This window comes from Eschrichtius robustus, chromosome 14 (assembly GCF_028021215.1).
Source record: "Eschrichtius robustus isolate mEscRob2 chromosome 14, mEscRob2.pri, whole genome shotgun sequence".
Classification (NCBI taxonomy): Eukaryota; Metazoa; Chordata; class Mammalia; order Artiodactyla; family Eschrichtiidae; genus Eschrichtius; species Eschrichtius robustus.
In genome coordinates, this window is record NC_090837.1 from 10,369,314 (window position 1) to 10,386,038 (window position 16,725).

The 16,725-nt window shown below is 42.4% G+C and overlaps 1 protein-coding gene across 1 annotated transcript in view; it reads right to left on the reverse strand.

The window, feature by feature from the left end:
- Positions 1–16,725, reverse strand: part of TMEM233 (transmembrane protein 233) — a 38,261-nt gene that overhangs the window by 1,086 nt on the left and 20,450 nt on the right. Inside the window, exon 2 of the mRNA XM_068563690.1 lies at positions 7,289–7,425. Within this exon, the coding sequence (XP_068419791.1) occupies positions 7,289–7,425 (137 nt within the window). The remainder of the gene's footprint in view (positions 1–7,288; positions 7,426–16,725) is intronic.

The following is a 16,725-nucleotide window of genomic DNA, read 5'->3' on the forward strand; positions in this document are numbered from 1 at the left end:
CTTAAATGTTATGCTCTATTATTATGGGCAATGAGAGAAATGAAATGAAAATGTTCCTGGAGTTTTCATTCCAGTAGGAGGAAACAGACCATTTTATATATATATAAAATATATATTTTATATATTTATATAAAAATTTATATGCATATATAAAACTTCTCAGGGAGAAGTAAATACTCGGAAGAAAAGTAAAGTTGGTTAAGGGGACACAGGGAAGAGGCGTGGGGCTGTGGGTGCTATTTTAGAGAAGTTGGTCAGGGGTAGCCTCTCTGCTAAGTAACATATGAGCAAGCATCTCAAGGAGAGACGGGAACAAGCCATGTGAATACTGGGAGGAAGAAAATTCTAGGTAGAGGGGCCAGCAAGTGCAAAGGCCCTGTGGCATACTTCTATTGCTCAAAGAAGAGAGAGGAATTCAATGTAGCTGAAGTGGAGGAGTGAGGGGGAGAGTCCTGGGAGATGAGGATGGAGAAGCAGCAACCAGATCCTCTGGGGCCTTATAAAGCCACAGTAAGGGAGATACTTCCATGTTTAAACTGCAGTGTATTATTCCATCCTATGAATGAACCACTATGTATTTAACCATTTTCCTGCTGATGGACATTTAGGTTGTTTCAAGCTTTCCCCGATTTCGAACGGAGCTTCAATGAACATCATTGCACATCCTTGATTCTCATCCCTAGGCTGCACATCAGAATCATCTGTAGGGCCCTAAAACCTACCAATGCCCTGCCCTACCACTGGAGATTCTAACTTAACTGGTCCAGGGTGCGCCCTGGGCACTGGTGATTTTAATGTGTAGGGAGGAGAACTACTGTTTTACATGCCTTTTTGTGACACTGAAAAGCAGAATTGCTGGGTGGGCAGGCACATAAATTTTAAAGTTTAATAGATACAACCAAATTGATCTCCCAAAAGACTGTCCCAATTTACCGTTCCCCCGACAGTGTGGTATCCAATTCTTCACACTCTCACCCACCTTGACATTATCCATCTTTTAAATTGTTTCAGTCTGGCAGCCAGAAAAATAAATTATATATGTATATTAGTATTTTGTTGTTGCTTTAATTTGTTGTGTTGCCCTGGTTACTGAAGAGGTTGAACATCTTTTTCTTTCCTTTTTAAAAATTTCTTTCTTTATTCTTCTTTCTTTTAAAAACATTTCCTTATTTTTTTGAACATCTTTTTCATGTTTATTCTGATATTTTCATCAATGTCCCACCAGCTTACAAACTTTTCAAAGCAAAAATCTGTCCATTGTTGATGACTTCGGTCTTACTTGTCTTCACTGCAACTTATCTGAACCAACAAAGAAAGCCCTTCTGATCTTCTGGAAACAGGTAATGTTCCCCATTTTTCATCATGGAATCATAAAAATTCTCTGAAGACACATCCTGTGCGAAACAATCACCAAGAAGCCTTACACCAGCCAATAATATAGGGAATAAGACAGATTTGCTTTTATGTTTTTGCAAGACCAACTTCTTGCTTCTTATCCCCCTTGAGATACATGCTTAAGTATATATGTAAGTAAGTATATGCTTACTTCCCATTCTAATGCAAAGGGGGGATATTTTGAGGCCAGGAAAGGACCTTTCCAGTCTGTTTGTGAGACAGAAGCTTTGCCGTACAGAATGGGTTAACATCTACTAACTCTGAACCTGCTAATGGGAGATAGTCGTGGGATCCTTAAACTTAGAAGTCAAGTTCTTCCTTAATGGAACTTTGGAACAGGAAGTCTCTTGTTGCTAAGAATGACAAACATTTTTAATACATGGCAGGAGTGTGCCTAGCTGTTTAGGTACCTACAAGAACGCCCAGAGATGTAAGGTCAGTGGAATTGCAATGTATGTGCATTTACAGAAATCAACCATTCATGTTCCTCAAAGAGAAAAATGCGACCGTTTACATGGAGCTTCTGGCCACCAAGTCGCGCGACACTTATGAGTATGGATGGGTACAGGGCTCCCACTGAGCTCGGAGTGTGGTTCCAGTGTTTAAACATACGACACAAACGTCCCTGCTGAATCTGTCACAGGTGAGACCTGTGCTTTGTGAAACATGCCTAGAGCCACCTCACCTTGCCTGAATCCTCAGACACCAGCAGACAGTAAGTCTGCAGACTTGCTGATTTAGGCTGGGGATGTGAAGGAGCAGGGTCAATAACTAGACGGATGCGATATTTCAATGTTCCACCTCCGCGATTCATTTCTCCACCTTCCCCAGTAACCTGCGGGCAGGGAACTTTATAACTGCAAGAGACTGCAAGTTTCTGATTCCATTTGGACCAGAACACTTCTCTTCTGACAGCTCAGCATCCTATCCCAAACTGTTGACTATTTTAGTTCAATGATTCCCAGTTCTAACGGACTGCATGTCATGAAACTCTTTCTTTGCTCCAAGCACCATGTGGCTCACACAGACAACCTGTAAAATTCGGACGAATGATGGAAAAAGAGATCATATTTGGGGTTACCAGAGGCAGGGGTTGAGGGGAGGGAGAGTTGGATGAAGGTGGTCAAAAGGTACAGACTTCTAGTTATAAGATAAATGAGTGCTAGGGATGTGATGTACGATGTGATGAATACAATGAGTGCTGCCGTAGGTTACATATAAAAGTGGTTAAGACAGCAAATCCTAAGAGTTCTCATCACAAGGAAAAATATTTTTTTCTATTTCTTTAATTTTGTATTTACATGAGCTGATAGATGTTCACTAAACTTATTGTGATCATCATTTCATGGTGTATGTAAGTCAAATCATTATTCTGTACACCTTAAATTTATACAGCGCTATATGTCAATTACATCTTGATAAAACTGGGAGGAAAAAAATTAGGATGAATGAGACTTTTTTATGAGTTTGGGTGAAGACTATCATGACCTGAGTCTATTCTGAGAAAACAAACTACCCGAGATTTCAGTCACTTGAGGGAGAAGAGATTGGTTACAGTTTTCTTAATAAGGATAAGGAATATTTTTTTTTAAAGGCAGGACTTCACCATTTTTAAAAGGCAATAGGTGACTTCAGACAGTTTTTTTTAATGAAACGCAGAAAACTGACATATTCAAACCTTTCGGTCTTATCTCTAGGGTAGTTCTTCTCTAAAGTCAGATTTTCCCAGCCCCTCCAAGGAAGTCCTTGCTGCCTTTTAGATTGCTACAAAAGAGCCTCTCTGTGGGTCTGTCTCCTAGGCTGTAAAATGACTCCCATCCTTGGCCTTGAGTTAGATATAACACGTTAGGATGACAAGTTTGCTGAGGTAAATGAAAGCTGACCACTCTGTTAACGGCTGGCTACTGTTAGTGCCTCTGCCGTTTAGATTTGGGAGGGAGAAAGTTTGGTGCGTTCTGATCACCTGCACCAGAGCCCTAGGGCAGGAGAGGGGAGCTTGGAAATGCAGATTCTTGGTCCTCGCTTCTGGCTTTGTGAGTTGGAATCCTTTGAGGTAGGGCTCCGACGATGTCCATCTCTTTTAAAACTCCCCAGGTAACTCTTCTGCAGCCCAGAGCTTGGGAACCTCTGCCTTAGCAATGCCTCATTGCCATTCAATTCCTGCAGTAAGCCAGGCTGGGAAATTTTACTTCAAAGGATTACTGAGAAATCGGCCTTGTTATTGGTCTTAACGGAAGATAGAACTGATTTCATTCACTGAGGCCTAGTTTCTTGCTGTCTCTTACACACACACACACACACACACACACAGCCTTTAAATTTGAGTGTCTCCATGGGATTCTAACTCTGGAAGACATTTTTGCTTTCTTTGATAACACGGAAGAAAAAGTATCTAAAAGGAAGCTGACCATACAGATGGGGGGAAAATTCTATCCTCACTTTATAGAGAGGGAAATTGAGGCACAGAGAGTTTCATAACATGTCAGGGCGGTCTGGGTGGTAGAACTAGGATTTGAATCCTCGCAAAACTGGTGCTGCGGGCCAGGCTCTAACAGTTGTGAAACACTTCCCCTTAGGGAGAAGGGACGGAGAGGTGACTTCCTCTCCTGTCCTTTACTACTACTAACGAAACCTCAATCACAAGCATACAAACATCAATGCTTTATTTCCAGATAGAAACATTTATATTAAGAATGGAGAAAGTCCCCATACATGAAGACTTCTGCGTCCCTGGTAAAACTTCTTGCATGGTGTCTAATAGGCAAACTGAACTCTGAAAGCCAAACTGTCCACCGGAGACTGTCAAGTAGCTAATGTCCAGGCTGCAGGTGCGATTTCTGTGTTTTTTGTTTTGGGCCCTCACCATGTGTTTCAACGATGTGAACTGGTTGTCAAAATCTAAAAATCAGGAGATTTTAAATGAAGACTGAGCTTTTCAATGTCTTCTGGAAAATGGGCCCACGAGATGTGCATTCTAAGTGGTGACAACTCGCCGGAGCAGAGTGGCAGCTGCTGCCTTTAAACTGCGCTCTCTCCTCGCACCACCGTCCCCACTGCTGCCTGCTGTCCTGCGACCGCTGCTTCACGCTTGTACACTCCCTGCCTAACCCCTGCAGCCCTTTGATTCTGCTACCCTGGGCCCTAACTCATCACATTCTTGTGGTAGGTTGGAACCTCACCGCACCAGCACCATATAAGTAATTCTAGAGTTAGTCACAAGGTGAGCGCCGTCCACTGGCCTTTGCTATCGGCTGTACTAGAAAGGACGTGCTGGCTTAGAGGCTGTGCGGTGTTTGGCTGAGAACAGTTTCCATAGCCAGGTTATGCCGGGCTTAACACCCGCCTTTACAACTTACTGGCTGTGAGACAGCAGGCAAGTCACTTCCCTTCTCTGAGCCTCAGTTTCTTCATCTGCAAAAATGGGGATAATACTACCTACTTCATGGGGTTGCTGTGAGGACTCAGTGAGGGTTAATTCATATAAGAGCTTAGAACAGTATCTGGCATATGATAAGTTCTATGTCAGTGTCAGCTGCTATTATTATAACCACTTAGCTCGAACACCGATCTGGGCAGTATGTATTTTCACAAGTCCCCAGGAGTCAGGCCAGGACTTGGCCTCGTTCCCCTGGAACATCGTCCGTTGAGCTTGGCTCATATGTACAAAGCCTTGAACTCTATTTAGTAGCATTTTAAACTCCTGACGTCCTCCCCCAGTCATGTTGATAACCGTAGTAATAATAGAATTAATAAATGGTTTGTATTTTTTGTGTACTACTAAGGAACAGATGCCAACCTATACACATTCTCATTAACCTTCACAACAGCTTTATTAAATGGGTACCACTATAATCCCCAGTTGACAGAGGAAGAAACTGAAGTTGAGAAAGGTAAGCAGTTGGCTGATGGCCTCACCGTAAGTAAGTGGTAAAGGGGGTACTTGTGTCCAGGAAGTCTGGTCCCAAACCCGCACCACCATTAACTCCACCGCTCACGGCCCTGTGCTCACACACACAAGCACATTATGCTTTCCTTAAGAGGAAAGCTGGTGTGTTCACATCTATCTTTCAACTGTCTTTTCCTTCATAAGCCAACATCATCAATTTGCCATCTTGCAGGCAAGAAAGTTTGAGGTTCCTTTGATATTTTAGTGTCCTTTTCTCCTCTCTTTGGCCAAAGCCATCTATTTTCTTCCTTTATGACTCCTTGTATTTTGACATCTCCCCCTCCATCCAACTGCCCGATTGCTCATGGATTTGGCTTGCCTGTTAGGAAGCTGACCTACTGTGACATCCACTACACTCTTGGTTGCCAAGGTGGGGTTGGCTGACCTGGCAGGCTAAAGGGTGTGCCGCTCCTCTCTTATCCACCCAGGGGGCCCTTCCTGAAACCAAGTCAAAAGGACTGATCTTCTCAGCTTGAGGGGAATGGTGTAGGAGGAACAGTGCTGCTCTGACAGAAGAGTGACAGGATTTCTGAGTTCTTCTCTGTTTTGCTAGGACTTACGCAGTGAGACAGAGATGAATCTGTACTTGTCATTTCCAGGTCTTGGCTGTCCATCACACCACCCTGCCCTCTGGCAAACCTCTGATGGAAAGTATCATTGATTCTAGCAGATGGAGGCCATCTCAGCTGGTTGGAGAAATCAGAATAAATTTGTCCAAATCCAGAGAGAAACATCAACAGCATCCATCTCTTTATGAGATGAGAGCTCATTGAAAATACCAAACATCTGTGGAGACCCTTCTGCTCTTAAACTAAGAACAGTTAGGCTAGGTGGATGCAACGTCATGTAGGAAATCATTTAGCAGATTAGATGCTAAGGCAGAGCAAGTAATAACCTAAATATTCCACTTACTGTCCTACAGTTCTCACTCTCTTACAGTTTGGTGGAACTATGTGACTGGTGTTAGCCAATCAGTTATGAGCCTAAGTGACATGTGTCACTCCAGGGCTGAGGCAGTGAAAACCCACGTGGGATTCTCTGGTTTTTCTGTCCCCTGTCTTATCTTGAGAAGCCCTCATGCTCTAGATCAGAGGTTGGAAAACTATGGCCCATGGGCCAGCTCCCTGTTTTTATAAATAAAGTTTTATCGAACATAGCCACACCCATTCATTTACAGATTGGATATGGCTGCTTCTGTGCTAAAATGGCAGAGCTAAGTAGTTGCAACTGAGATGCTGACAGTGGCCTAAAATATTTACTATCTGGCCCTTTAAAGGAAGTTTGTTGACTCCCATTTTAGACAGAGCAGCTACAAGATGGTGGAGTTTCAGATAGCCTGGACCCTGAGTGACTGTGTGGAGGAGAGACCTTCCGTAAACCTACATGGCCCAGGGAACAGCAGTGAGGAAAAATGAAAACCCTTTTGTTTGGGGTTGTTTGTTACTGAGCACAATCTAACCTATCCTAGTTGATTCCAGTGGACATTCAAGAAAAGGCACTTTAGGGGACTTCCCTGGTGGTCCAGTGGCTAAGACTCCGTGTTCCCAATGCAGGGGGCCTGGGTTCCATCCCTGGTCAGGGAACTAGATCCCACATGCTGCATCTAAGAGATCACATGCCACAACTAAAGATCCTGCATGCCACAACTAAAAGATCCCACATGCTGCAACTAAGAGTTCACATGCCACAACTAAAGATCCCGCCTGCTGCAACTAAAACATCCCACATGCCGCAACTAAGAGTTCACATGCCATAACTAAAGATCCTGCATGCTGCAACTAAAAGATCCCACATGCCGCAACTAAAAGATCCCGCATGCTGCAACTAAAGATCACACGTGCTGCAACTAAGACCTGGTGCAGCCAAATATATAAATTGTAAAAAAATAAATTAAAACAAAAAAGAAAAGACATTTTACATTGGGAGGGATTAAAAAAGCCTACTTACTTTCGTGCGAAGTGAACTGCACAAGAAATAGCAATGATGAGAAGGCCAATAATGATGGAGGCGAAGGCCACCCACTTGGCATTCCTCCCAAGCCGCCTGGATCCTTCGATGTCTCCATCATTGTAGCTGTTCAGAGACTGGAGGACACAAGGGAAGAGCTGGTGATGACAACCCACAGGGAAAGATATGGCTTCCCAGGCTGATCTGAGCAGGTGGCATGGTTACCACTTCCTCCAGGAAGTCTTCCCTGAACTCCCAGTCTGAGTTAACTTCCTCTTCTGTATTTCCTGATTACTTTCATCTTAATATTTACCGTAGCATATTGAAAAGACTGATTTGGCCTCTCCCATTAAGTGCTTTGTGGGCAGGGACCATTCCATCTTTTTCAGCACAGTATACCAGTGCCTAATGCAATATTTGTCATGTAGAAGATGCACGATAAATATCTGTACGATGAAAGGATGAATGGGTATATCTGTCTCATCCACTAGAAGAGGGGTTTGCAAACTATGGCCCATAGGCCAAACCCAGCTTGCTGTTTTTATAAACAAAGTCTGTATGGAATGCAGTCACAACCACTTGTTTACTATTGTCTGTAGCTGCTTTTATGTTACAACAACGGAGTTGAGTAGCTGGGACAGAGAGCATACTGTCTACCAAATCCTAAAATATTTACTAGTTGGTCTACGACAGAAAAAGATTGCCTGTTCCTACACAAGAAGGTCAGGGACATTGGCTGAACTGTTCACCTCTTTGCCCAAGCCAAGCTGCCATTCATCTGGCACCTACTCATACAGCTTTCCCAGCTGTTAAAATATTGGAATACTTTTGTACTGGTTGGTAAATAGCAGCTACCCGTCCCCAATGTCCCAGCCATCCTGACCTCTCCTCTGAGTTACCCCAGGCTTCCCCATGATCCAGCAACTGCAGGGTATCTCTGGGCTCAGCAGATTATCCTTGTGCAAAGGCCCAGAATCAGATTCTGTGCCCCTTTGAGCAATGTCTGGGCCATTGCAGGGACTCAAGAAATATGTATTGGCTGAATGGGTGAATGAATACATCCATTTCCCTACAGAATATGAGTTCACTGAGGGCATCTTGGAGTCCCAGGCAAAGTAGAGGTGCTCAGAGAATCCTTGCTGCTGAGCTGGAGGCCAGATGCCATTCTTCTCTCTTATAATAAGCTCTCTTTTTCGTAACTCCCATTGCTGAGAATTCCCCAAAAGTCATGCTGCAGCTCAAATAAGACTGGAAATATGCATTTATAAGTTAGGGACAGAGTGACCTGATCCATGCCATGAACTGTAGGTTTCTGTGGGAACTCTATTCTTGATCCTGAAAGCTCAGCACTTCAGTAATAATCACCTTTCTTCATCGACTATTAAGGGGAATGAGGCATATGCAGACAATTACAAGCCAGAGAAACACCCAGTAAACCACAGAGCTTTCTGCTTCCAGGACCTTCCATTAATTCTTGGACCCGGCCACCTTAGTCAGCAACAGGCTGGGAGACCCGCCTTTCCCAGCGAGAGTCTTGCTTTTAGGCCTCTTGTGTGAATGGGCGAGTGAGAACTTGCAACGATGCCAGGGACTGCCAGCAGGGTGAGCTCCACAATTCTGTACCCTGAATTCTGGAGTTCTTAACCCTGGGTGCCCATTAGAAACACTTGGATAGTATATTTTTAAAAAATACAGATAGCTGGGCCCTATTCTGGAGAGACTCTGATTTAACTGGTGCAGGAACCAGACACCAGTTTTTTTTTTAATTGTGGTAAAATGTGCCTAACATAAAATTTACCATTTTTGGTGTACAATTCAGTGGCGCCAAGTACATTCACACTGTTGTGCAAACATCACCGTAATCAATCGTCTCAAACTAAAACTCTGTCCTCAATTAAACACCAACTCCTCATTCTTCCCAGCCTCCAGCCCCTGGCAACCACCATTTTATGTTGTCTCTATAGATCTGACTATGCTAGGGACATTATATGAGTGGAGTCATAGAATATTTGTCTTTTTATGCTTATTTCAATGAGCATAATGTCCTCAAGGTTCATCCATGTGGTAGCATGTGTCAGAGTTTCCTTCCTTTTTAAGGCTAACATTCCATTTTATGGATAGACCACATTTTGTTTATCTGCTTATTCACTGATGGATACTTGGGTTGCTGCCACAGTATCTGGCAGTCTCAGGATTGAAAAGCTTTGGTCTAGACAGCTATCCTTAACATCCTGCAAGGTCAAGATGCTTACCATCTTAAGATTTAACCCAAGGAACTGTGTCACAGAGTATGGGCTCTACACGCAGAGAGATCTGAGTTCAAATTCCATGTCTTATCAGCTGTGAGATTTAGAGCAAATTATCAAGCTTTCTAAGCCTCGGTGTCCTCATCTGTAAATTGGGAGCAATAGTAATAACACCTCCTTCATACTAGAGGTGCTAATGAGTTAATGCATGCAAAGTGGTTAGCACTGGTCCAGGACATAATATATGCTCAATACGTGTTACCTTTTATTGTGAATTGCCACTGCCTGTTTTATTCTTCTTCTAAAGCTGAGATCCTTGGTGTGCCATAGAATCATCTGGGCTACTTATGAGAATTACGGGTGATCAATCTCTACCCCTTGACAGAATAGAATCTGGGGACCCAAGTTGGGGAAACTTTGTTTTAGAGGCTTCACAATCAAAGTCAGTGCATAGAATCCTAGAACCCCAAATTGTGAGTTCATGATCAGTTTAAAATTATGTAGATTCAGACCCTCCTAAAATGATCATTATTCTATCATGCTACCTTGGAAAACCCAGTTTTCAGATTAGTTCTGGCGATGTTTGTGTTTTGCTGTAACCAGAGAAAAAATAATGAGACACCCCCCGCTGGTCTCCCCATAAACACTGTCAACTCTTGGCTGTTTGGATGAAAAAACAGTTTCATGTTCTCAACAGCAGTGACAACGAAAGTGGGAAGAATAGCCAATGTGTGCCATGTTGAAGGGTACATCTACATCTGTGCATTGCCCATGAGCACAGGTGAGATGGGGGCCACCCAGGCCACTTGGCTTGTCTGCTGCAGGTCAGCAGAGTCATGCTGGTGCCTGGCTAAGGGGGATTTGAGTGCAAGACACGAGCGAATCCTGCCCAACCTTCATCACCTGCTGCCAGTCTGGCATCTTGTATGTGACCCTCCTCTCTGCAATTCACCATCCCTCTGGGGCTCATAAGGGAGATGTTGAGTCATTCCAGGAATGGGTCCATGGTTAGCTTGAAAAACAGATGAAAAGCCTCTTTCAGTATTAACTGTGGACTCTTTTCTCCCCAGGAGTCCTCTTATGAATCCGTTTCTTCCTCTGGTTCTTGAAGACGGGGCTGCCCATGGGTAAATCTGCTGGGTAGATGTAAGGATATGGGGGGAGGGATGAGGGTGGGATATTTTAGAACTCCCAGATTTCTACTCTAAAGGACTTCACTGGTGTGGGGCTTCGGCTTCAGGGTCATCATCTAACAATGAAGCAGGAAAGGATTAATTACCCCCCCCCCCAATTCATTGGCTGTAATTCTTTTCTCTCCCAACTGGAATTGCATATTAAGTGTCTCCTGGCAGATGCTACAGACTGAAGTGGTAGAAATGGCTTTTAGAGAAAATGCATGGTTTATAAATCTTTTTCTGATGAGCTTAAAAAGCAAACTATCCCATCTGCTGTGGAAGAACTAGAAAGAAACAAGGGATGGCTTCAATATTTAAAATTTATATGATCTTAGTTCTTTCACAAATTATGAATGAAATTTGTGAACATGTAAAGCATTCAAATGCTACAGAAACATATACAGTAAACAGTAAGCTCTTCTCCCAATTCTATTTCCCAAAGATAACAGTGTGGTACGTTTGCTTCTAGATTTTTTTCCCATGAATAATAAGAAAGGAAAACAACTGACACTTTCTCCTGTTTTCATTATCACTAAGCACATCATGTATCACAGTCATGAGAAAGAAACAGCTATTTGTATCCTGAGATTAAACCAAGAACAACAGGTTAGTCTATCTAGCTGGCATCCCTCTGATATTGAAACCTTGAGTATTTCCCCTAAGTCTTGGCAAAGAATTTCATCCTTGCCTTTTGCTGTGTGGATGCCTAAACACAGGTCACTTCTTTTGTGGATATGTAATCTTTTGAGGAAGATACCGTGTTCTGCTTTGTTTTTTAATCATGAACAAATTAATGTAAAACCTGGTAACCTTGGCAATTTTGCATTTGTTTCCTTTACATACTTGTGCTGCGCTTTTTATTTGGCTGGCTGGTCATTTTAAGGCTGGACTTCCTTGTATTTCTTTTCAAATAAAATTTTTTCTTTTCTAGTTGCTTTGGCCTCTGAGTTTTTCTTTGACAAAATGATAGTAACAGATAACATTTATTGAGCATTTATTATGTATGAGACACTGTGTTAAATACTTTTCAAGGATTATCTCATTAGTCCTCATAACAACCCAGTGAGACAGATGCTTTGTTTTCATTTTACTGATGGGAAAATTGAGGCACAGAAAAGTTAAAATGATTTGCCCAAAGTCACGTAGCTAGTTTGGTTCTCTCTCTCTCAGAGTTTTTCATTTTTTTCTTTTCCTCTTAGTTAAAAATGTGAATAGTAGTATACTATACTTGTTCTGAAACTTGTTTTTTTCCACTTGTTATAGGGTGGGTGGCTTTCCAAGCTAGTGCTTCTGGGTCTATCTCATCCCTGTTTTCTTTCTCCAGTCATGATTTAAAGTATATTGATAAACTCCCTAATGTTGCATTATCCTTGATTCTTGGGGAAAATCTTAATTTGTCATGATGCATTTTTGGTGGGTAACTTTTTGTTTTCAAACAACTTCAAACTTACAGAAAAGTTGCAAGTATAGTTGTCTCATTCTTTTTAATGGCTTTGTAGTAGTCACTTAAATGGTCACACCTCACCAAAAGACATTTCAGTTATTTAAAGTTTGTGGCAATTACATAATATGCTGCAGTGGACACCCTCATTCATATTTTTTGTACACATCTCAGCCTCTTAGGATGGATTCCTAGGAATGGGATTACAGAGTCAAAGGGTAGATGTATTTACATTTGGAGACATAGTCAAATTGCATTGCAAAAAAGCTATATAAATTTATATTCCCACTAACAGTATTTAAGTGTCCTTTCCTCCACAACCTTGCTAACACTGTATATTATCAATCTATTTTTGCCATTTTAACAGGTGAAAAAGAATCTCTAAATAACATTTCTTGATTAATAATGAAACTAAGTCAAATGCACACTTCCACTCAAATGTCACCTCCTGAGAGAGGCCTTCTCAGATCAGTTTATTTAAAACTCTCCCTGGTGACTAATACAGTGCCTGGAGATCAGTAAATACTTGTTGAATTAACAAATGTATGTATGGATGTTTATTTGTCAAATGTATTTCTTCTTGATGAATTTTATACTTGTATCTTTTGTCTAGTTTTCTATTGGTTTGTCTTTTTCTTATTGATTTGCAGGAACTTTTTATATATTATAGGTCAGCACTGTACAAAAGAAATATAATGGGGGCCACACATGTAACTTAAAATTTGCTGGTAGCCACATTAAAAAGGCAAACTTAACTTTAATAATATATATTTTATTTAACCCAACACATCCAAATTATTATCATTAAAAACTATGGCACTATTTCAAATACTCAATAGTCACACGTGGCTAGCGGCAACTCTATGAATAGCACAAAAGGTAATATACATTAATCTGTTAGGTGTGTTGCAAAATTTTCTCCCAGTTTCGCCTGCTCCATTGTCTTTTTCCCTAAATTATAACTTCTATTTACTTATTTTTTAAACATATATTTTTAAATTAATTAATTAATTATTTATTTATTTGTTTTTGGCTGTGTTGGGTCTTCGTTGCTGCACACGGGCTTCCTCTAGTTGCAGCGAGCAGGGGCCACTCTTCGTTGCAGTGGGCGGCCGTCTCATTGCAAGGGCCTCTCGTTGCGGAGCATGGGCTCTAGTCGTGAGGGCTTCACTAGTTGTGGCACACCAGCTCAGTAGTTGTGGCGCACGGGCTCTAGAGTGCAGGCTCAGTAGTTGTGGTGCACGGGCTTAGTTGCACCGTGGCATGTGGGATCTTCCCAGACCAGGGCTCGAACCCGTGTCCCCTGCATTGGCAGGTGGATTCTTAATCACTGTGCCACCAGGGAAGTCTCATAACTTTTATTTTGATGTAGTTTAAGGTTCACAAAAAGTTACAAAGATAATACCAAGAGTTCCCATGTACCTTCCACCAAGCTTCCCCTAATGATGATATATATATATATATATATATATATATATATATATATATATATACACATTTTTAAAAAAAATAAATTTATTTATTTATTTTTGGCTGCATTGGGTCTTCTTTGCTGCATGCAGGCTTCCTCTAGTTGCATCAAGCAGGGGCTATTTTTCGTTGCAGTGCGCGGGTTTCTCACTGTGGTGGCTTCTCTTGTGGAGCACAGGCTCTAGGTGTGCGGGCTTCAGTAGTTATGGCACATGGACTCAGTAGTTGTGGCTCGAGGGCTCTAGAGCGCAGGGTCAGTAGTTGTGGTGCGTGGGCTTAGTTGCTCCTCAGCATGTGGGATCTTGCCAGACAAGGGCTCGAACCCATGTCCCCTGCATTGGCAGGTGGATTCTTAACCATTGTGCCACTGGGGGAGTCCCCAATGATAATATTTTAAGTAACCATAGTACTTGGTCAAAACCAGGAAATTGACATTGGTATGATATTATTAACTCGGTTATAGACCTTATTCGGATTTCACCAGTTTTCACATGTACTCTTTTTTTTTTTTTTTGGTGTGTGTATTGTTTTATGAAATTTTGTCCCATGTGGATTGGAGTGACCATCACCACAAAGAAATTCTCTCATGGAAGGTGTGGAGAAAAGGGAATCCTCCTACATTGTGGGTAGAAATGTAAGGTGGTGCAGCCACTGTGGAAAACAGTATGGAGGCTCCTCAGAAAACTAAAAATGGAATTACCATATGGTCCAGCAATCCCACTCCTGGGCATATATCCAGACAAAACTATAATTCCAAAAAGATACATGCACCACCCCTGTGTTCATAGCAGCAGCACTATTCACAGTAGCCAAGACATGGAAACAACCTAAATGGCCATCGACAGATGAATGGATAAAGAAGATGTGGCATACACACACACACACACACACACACACACACACACAATGGAATATTACTCAGCCATAAAAAAGAACAAAATAATGCCATTTGCAGCAACATGGATGGACCTAGAGAATATCATACTAAGCGAAGTAAGTCAGAAAGAGAAAGACAAATACTATATGATATCACTTATATGTGGAATCTAAAATATGACACAAATGAACCTATCTATGAAGTAGAAACAGACTCACAGACATAGAGAACAGACTTGTGGTTGCAAAGGGGGAAGGGGTTGGGAGAGGGATGGAGTGAGAGGTTGGGGTTAGCAGATGTGAGCTATTATACATAGAATGGATAAACAACAAGGTCCTACTGTATAGAACAGGGAACTATATTCAATATCCCATGATAAACCATAATGGAAAAGAATATTAAAAAAAAGAATGCGGGCTTCCCTGGTGGCGCAGTGGTTGAGAGTCTGCCTGCCAATGCAGGGGACACGGGTTCAAGCCCTGGTCTGGGAAGATCCCACGTGCCACGGAGCAACTGGGCCCGTGAGCCACAACTACTGAGCCTGCGCGTCTGGAGCCTGTGCTCCGCAACAAGAGAGGCCGCGATAGTGAGAGGCCCGCGCACCGCGATGAAGAGTGGCCCCCGCTCGCCGCAACTAGAGAAAGCCCTCGCACAGAAACGAAGACCCAACACAGCCAAAAATAAATAAATAAATTTATTAAAAAAAAAATAAGAATGTGTATGTGTATATATATATATATATATATAACTGAATCACTTTGCTGTACAGCAGAAATTAACACAACATTCTAAATCAACTATACTTCAATTAAAAAAAACAGGAATTCTCTCATGTTACCCTTTGTAAGTCACACCCTCTCTCCATGTCCATGTTCATTGTCTTTTAACTTAGATTTGTGGCATTTGGATATTGCCCAGAGTTCCTTTCCAAGCTGTGAGACTTCCTCATAATTTCATAAACCGACGACCCTTATTTTAAGGTGCTAGATAACAATTTACTGTCTCTGTTCACCCTGCAAAGTACGTTAAAAAGGACCTTTAGAGGGACTTCCCTGGTGGTGCAGTGGTTAAGAATCCACCTGCCAATGCAGGGGACAAGGGTTTGAGCCCTGGTCCGGGAAGATCCCACATGCCGTGGAGCAACTAAGCCTGTGTGCCACAACTACTGAGCCTTGCTGCTGAGGCCCACAGGCCTGGGGCCCGTGCTCCGCAACAGGAGAAGCCACCACAATGAGAAGCCACCGCAATAAGAAGCCCGTGTACCGCAACGAAGAGTGGCCCCCGCCTGCCGCAACTAGAGAAAGCCCGCGCGCAGCAACGAAGACCCAATGCAGCCAAAAAATAAATAAATAAATAAATTTATTTAAAAAAAAAAAAAATGAAGGACCTTTAGATTCTTTCCAGTTTTTATCTTCCACAGCGAGTCAAAGGAACATTTCTCAGCATGTAGAACAAGTGGGCTGTCCTCACACATTTTATAAGGTGCTCAAGAGTCCCCAGTGGTGCCTTTTCCCTTTTCTGTGAGCCTGGGCTTGTGCTGGCAAAATATAAGTCATTACAAAACCTAAAAAGAGCTTCCAGGTCTTGGTCAGCTGCCTCGAGCCAGCAAAGGTCACACTTGGACAGAAAAGTGGGCAAGTTCCTTTCTCCTGTAGTAAATACTAGTGACGTCATGCTCACTGCATCTAGTAATTTCAAGCTTATTTATACGTCCCTTCCCTGGATGGACACATGATACGCAAACACCCTGGCAAGAAAGTTGTTCAGGAGCCAGAAATGAGGGAGACTGTCTCTATGCCCAATCTCAAGAAGGCTGCAGCAGGGACCAGCAAGACTGTGTTGCGAAGCCATGCAGCCAAGCCTCCTGGCTACCTGTCAGTAGGTACAGGTAATTTCCGGCATCCACACTTCCAAGGAGACACCCAGAATAACCCCGTAAATTGTGATAACTGGAGTTGAACATCAATGGGTCCAATGTTCTGGGAATTTGTGACACTTTACATCAATGATACAGCTGCTCTCTTGTCCTGAGCCAGGAAAATATGGAAAGTGCTTTGTCTATTCCCTCTGGTCTTTACAGCAGAACTCTTGCTGCATTCCACATGATGATACCAGCGGAGACAGCATCACCTATGGGGTGGCTGCCAGGTGAAGATCGGAACTGAAACTCTCTAAAGTTATACTTTTTATATTCCCTATATTGGTGGCTGTACCTTAGAATTGCCTAT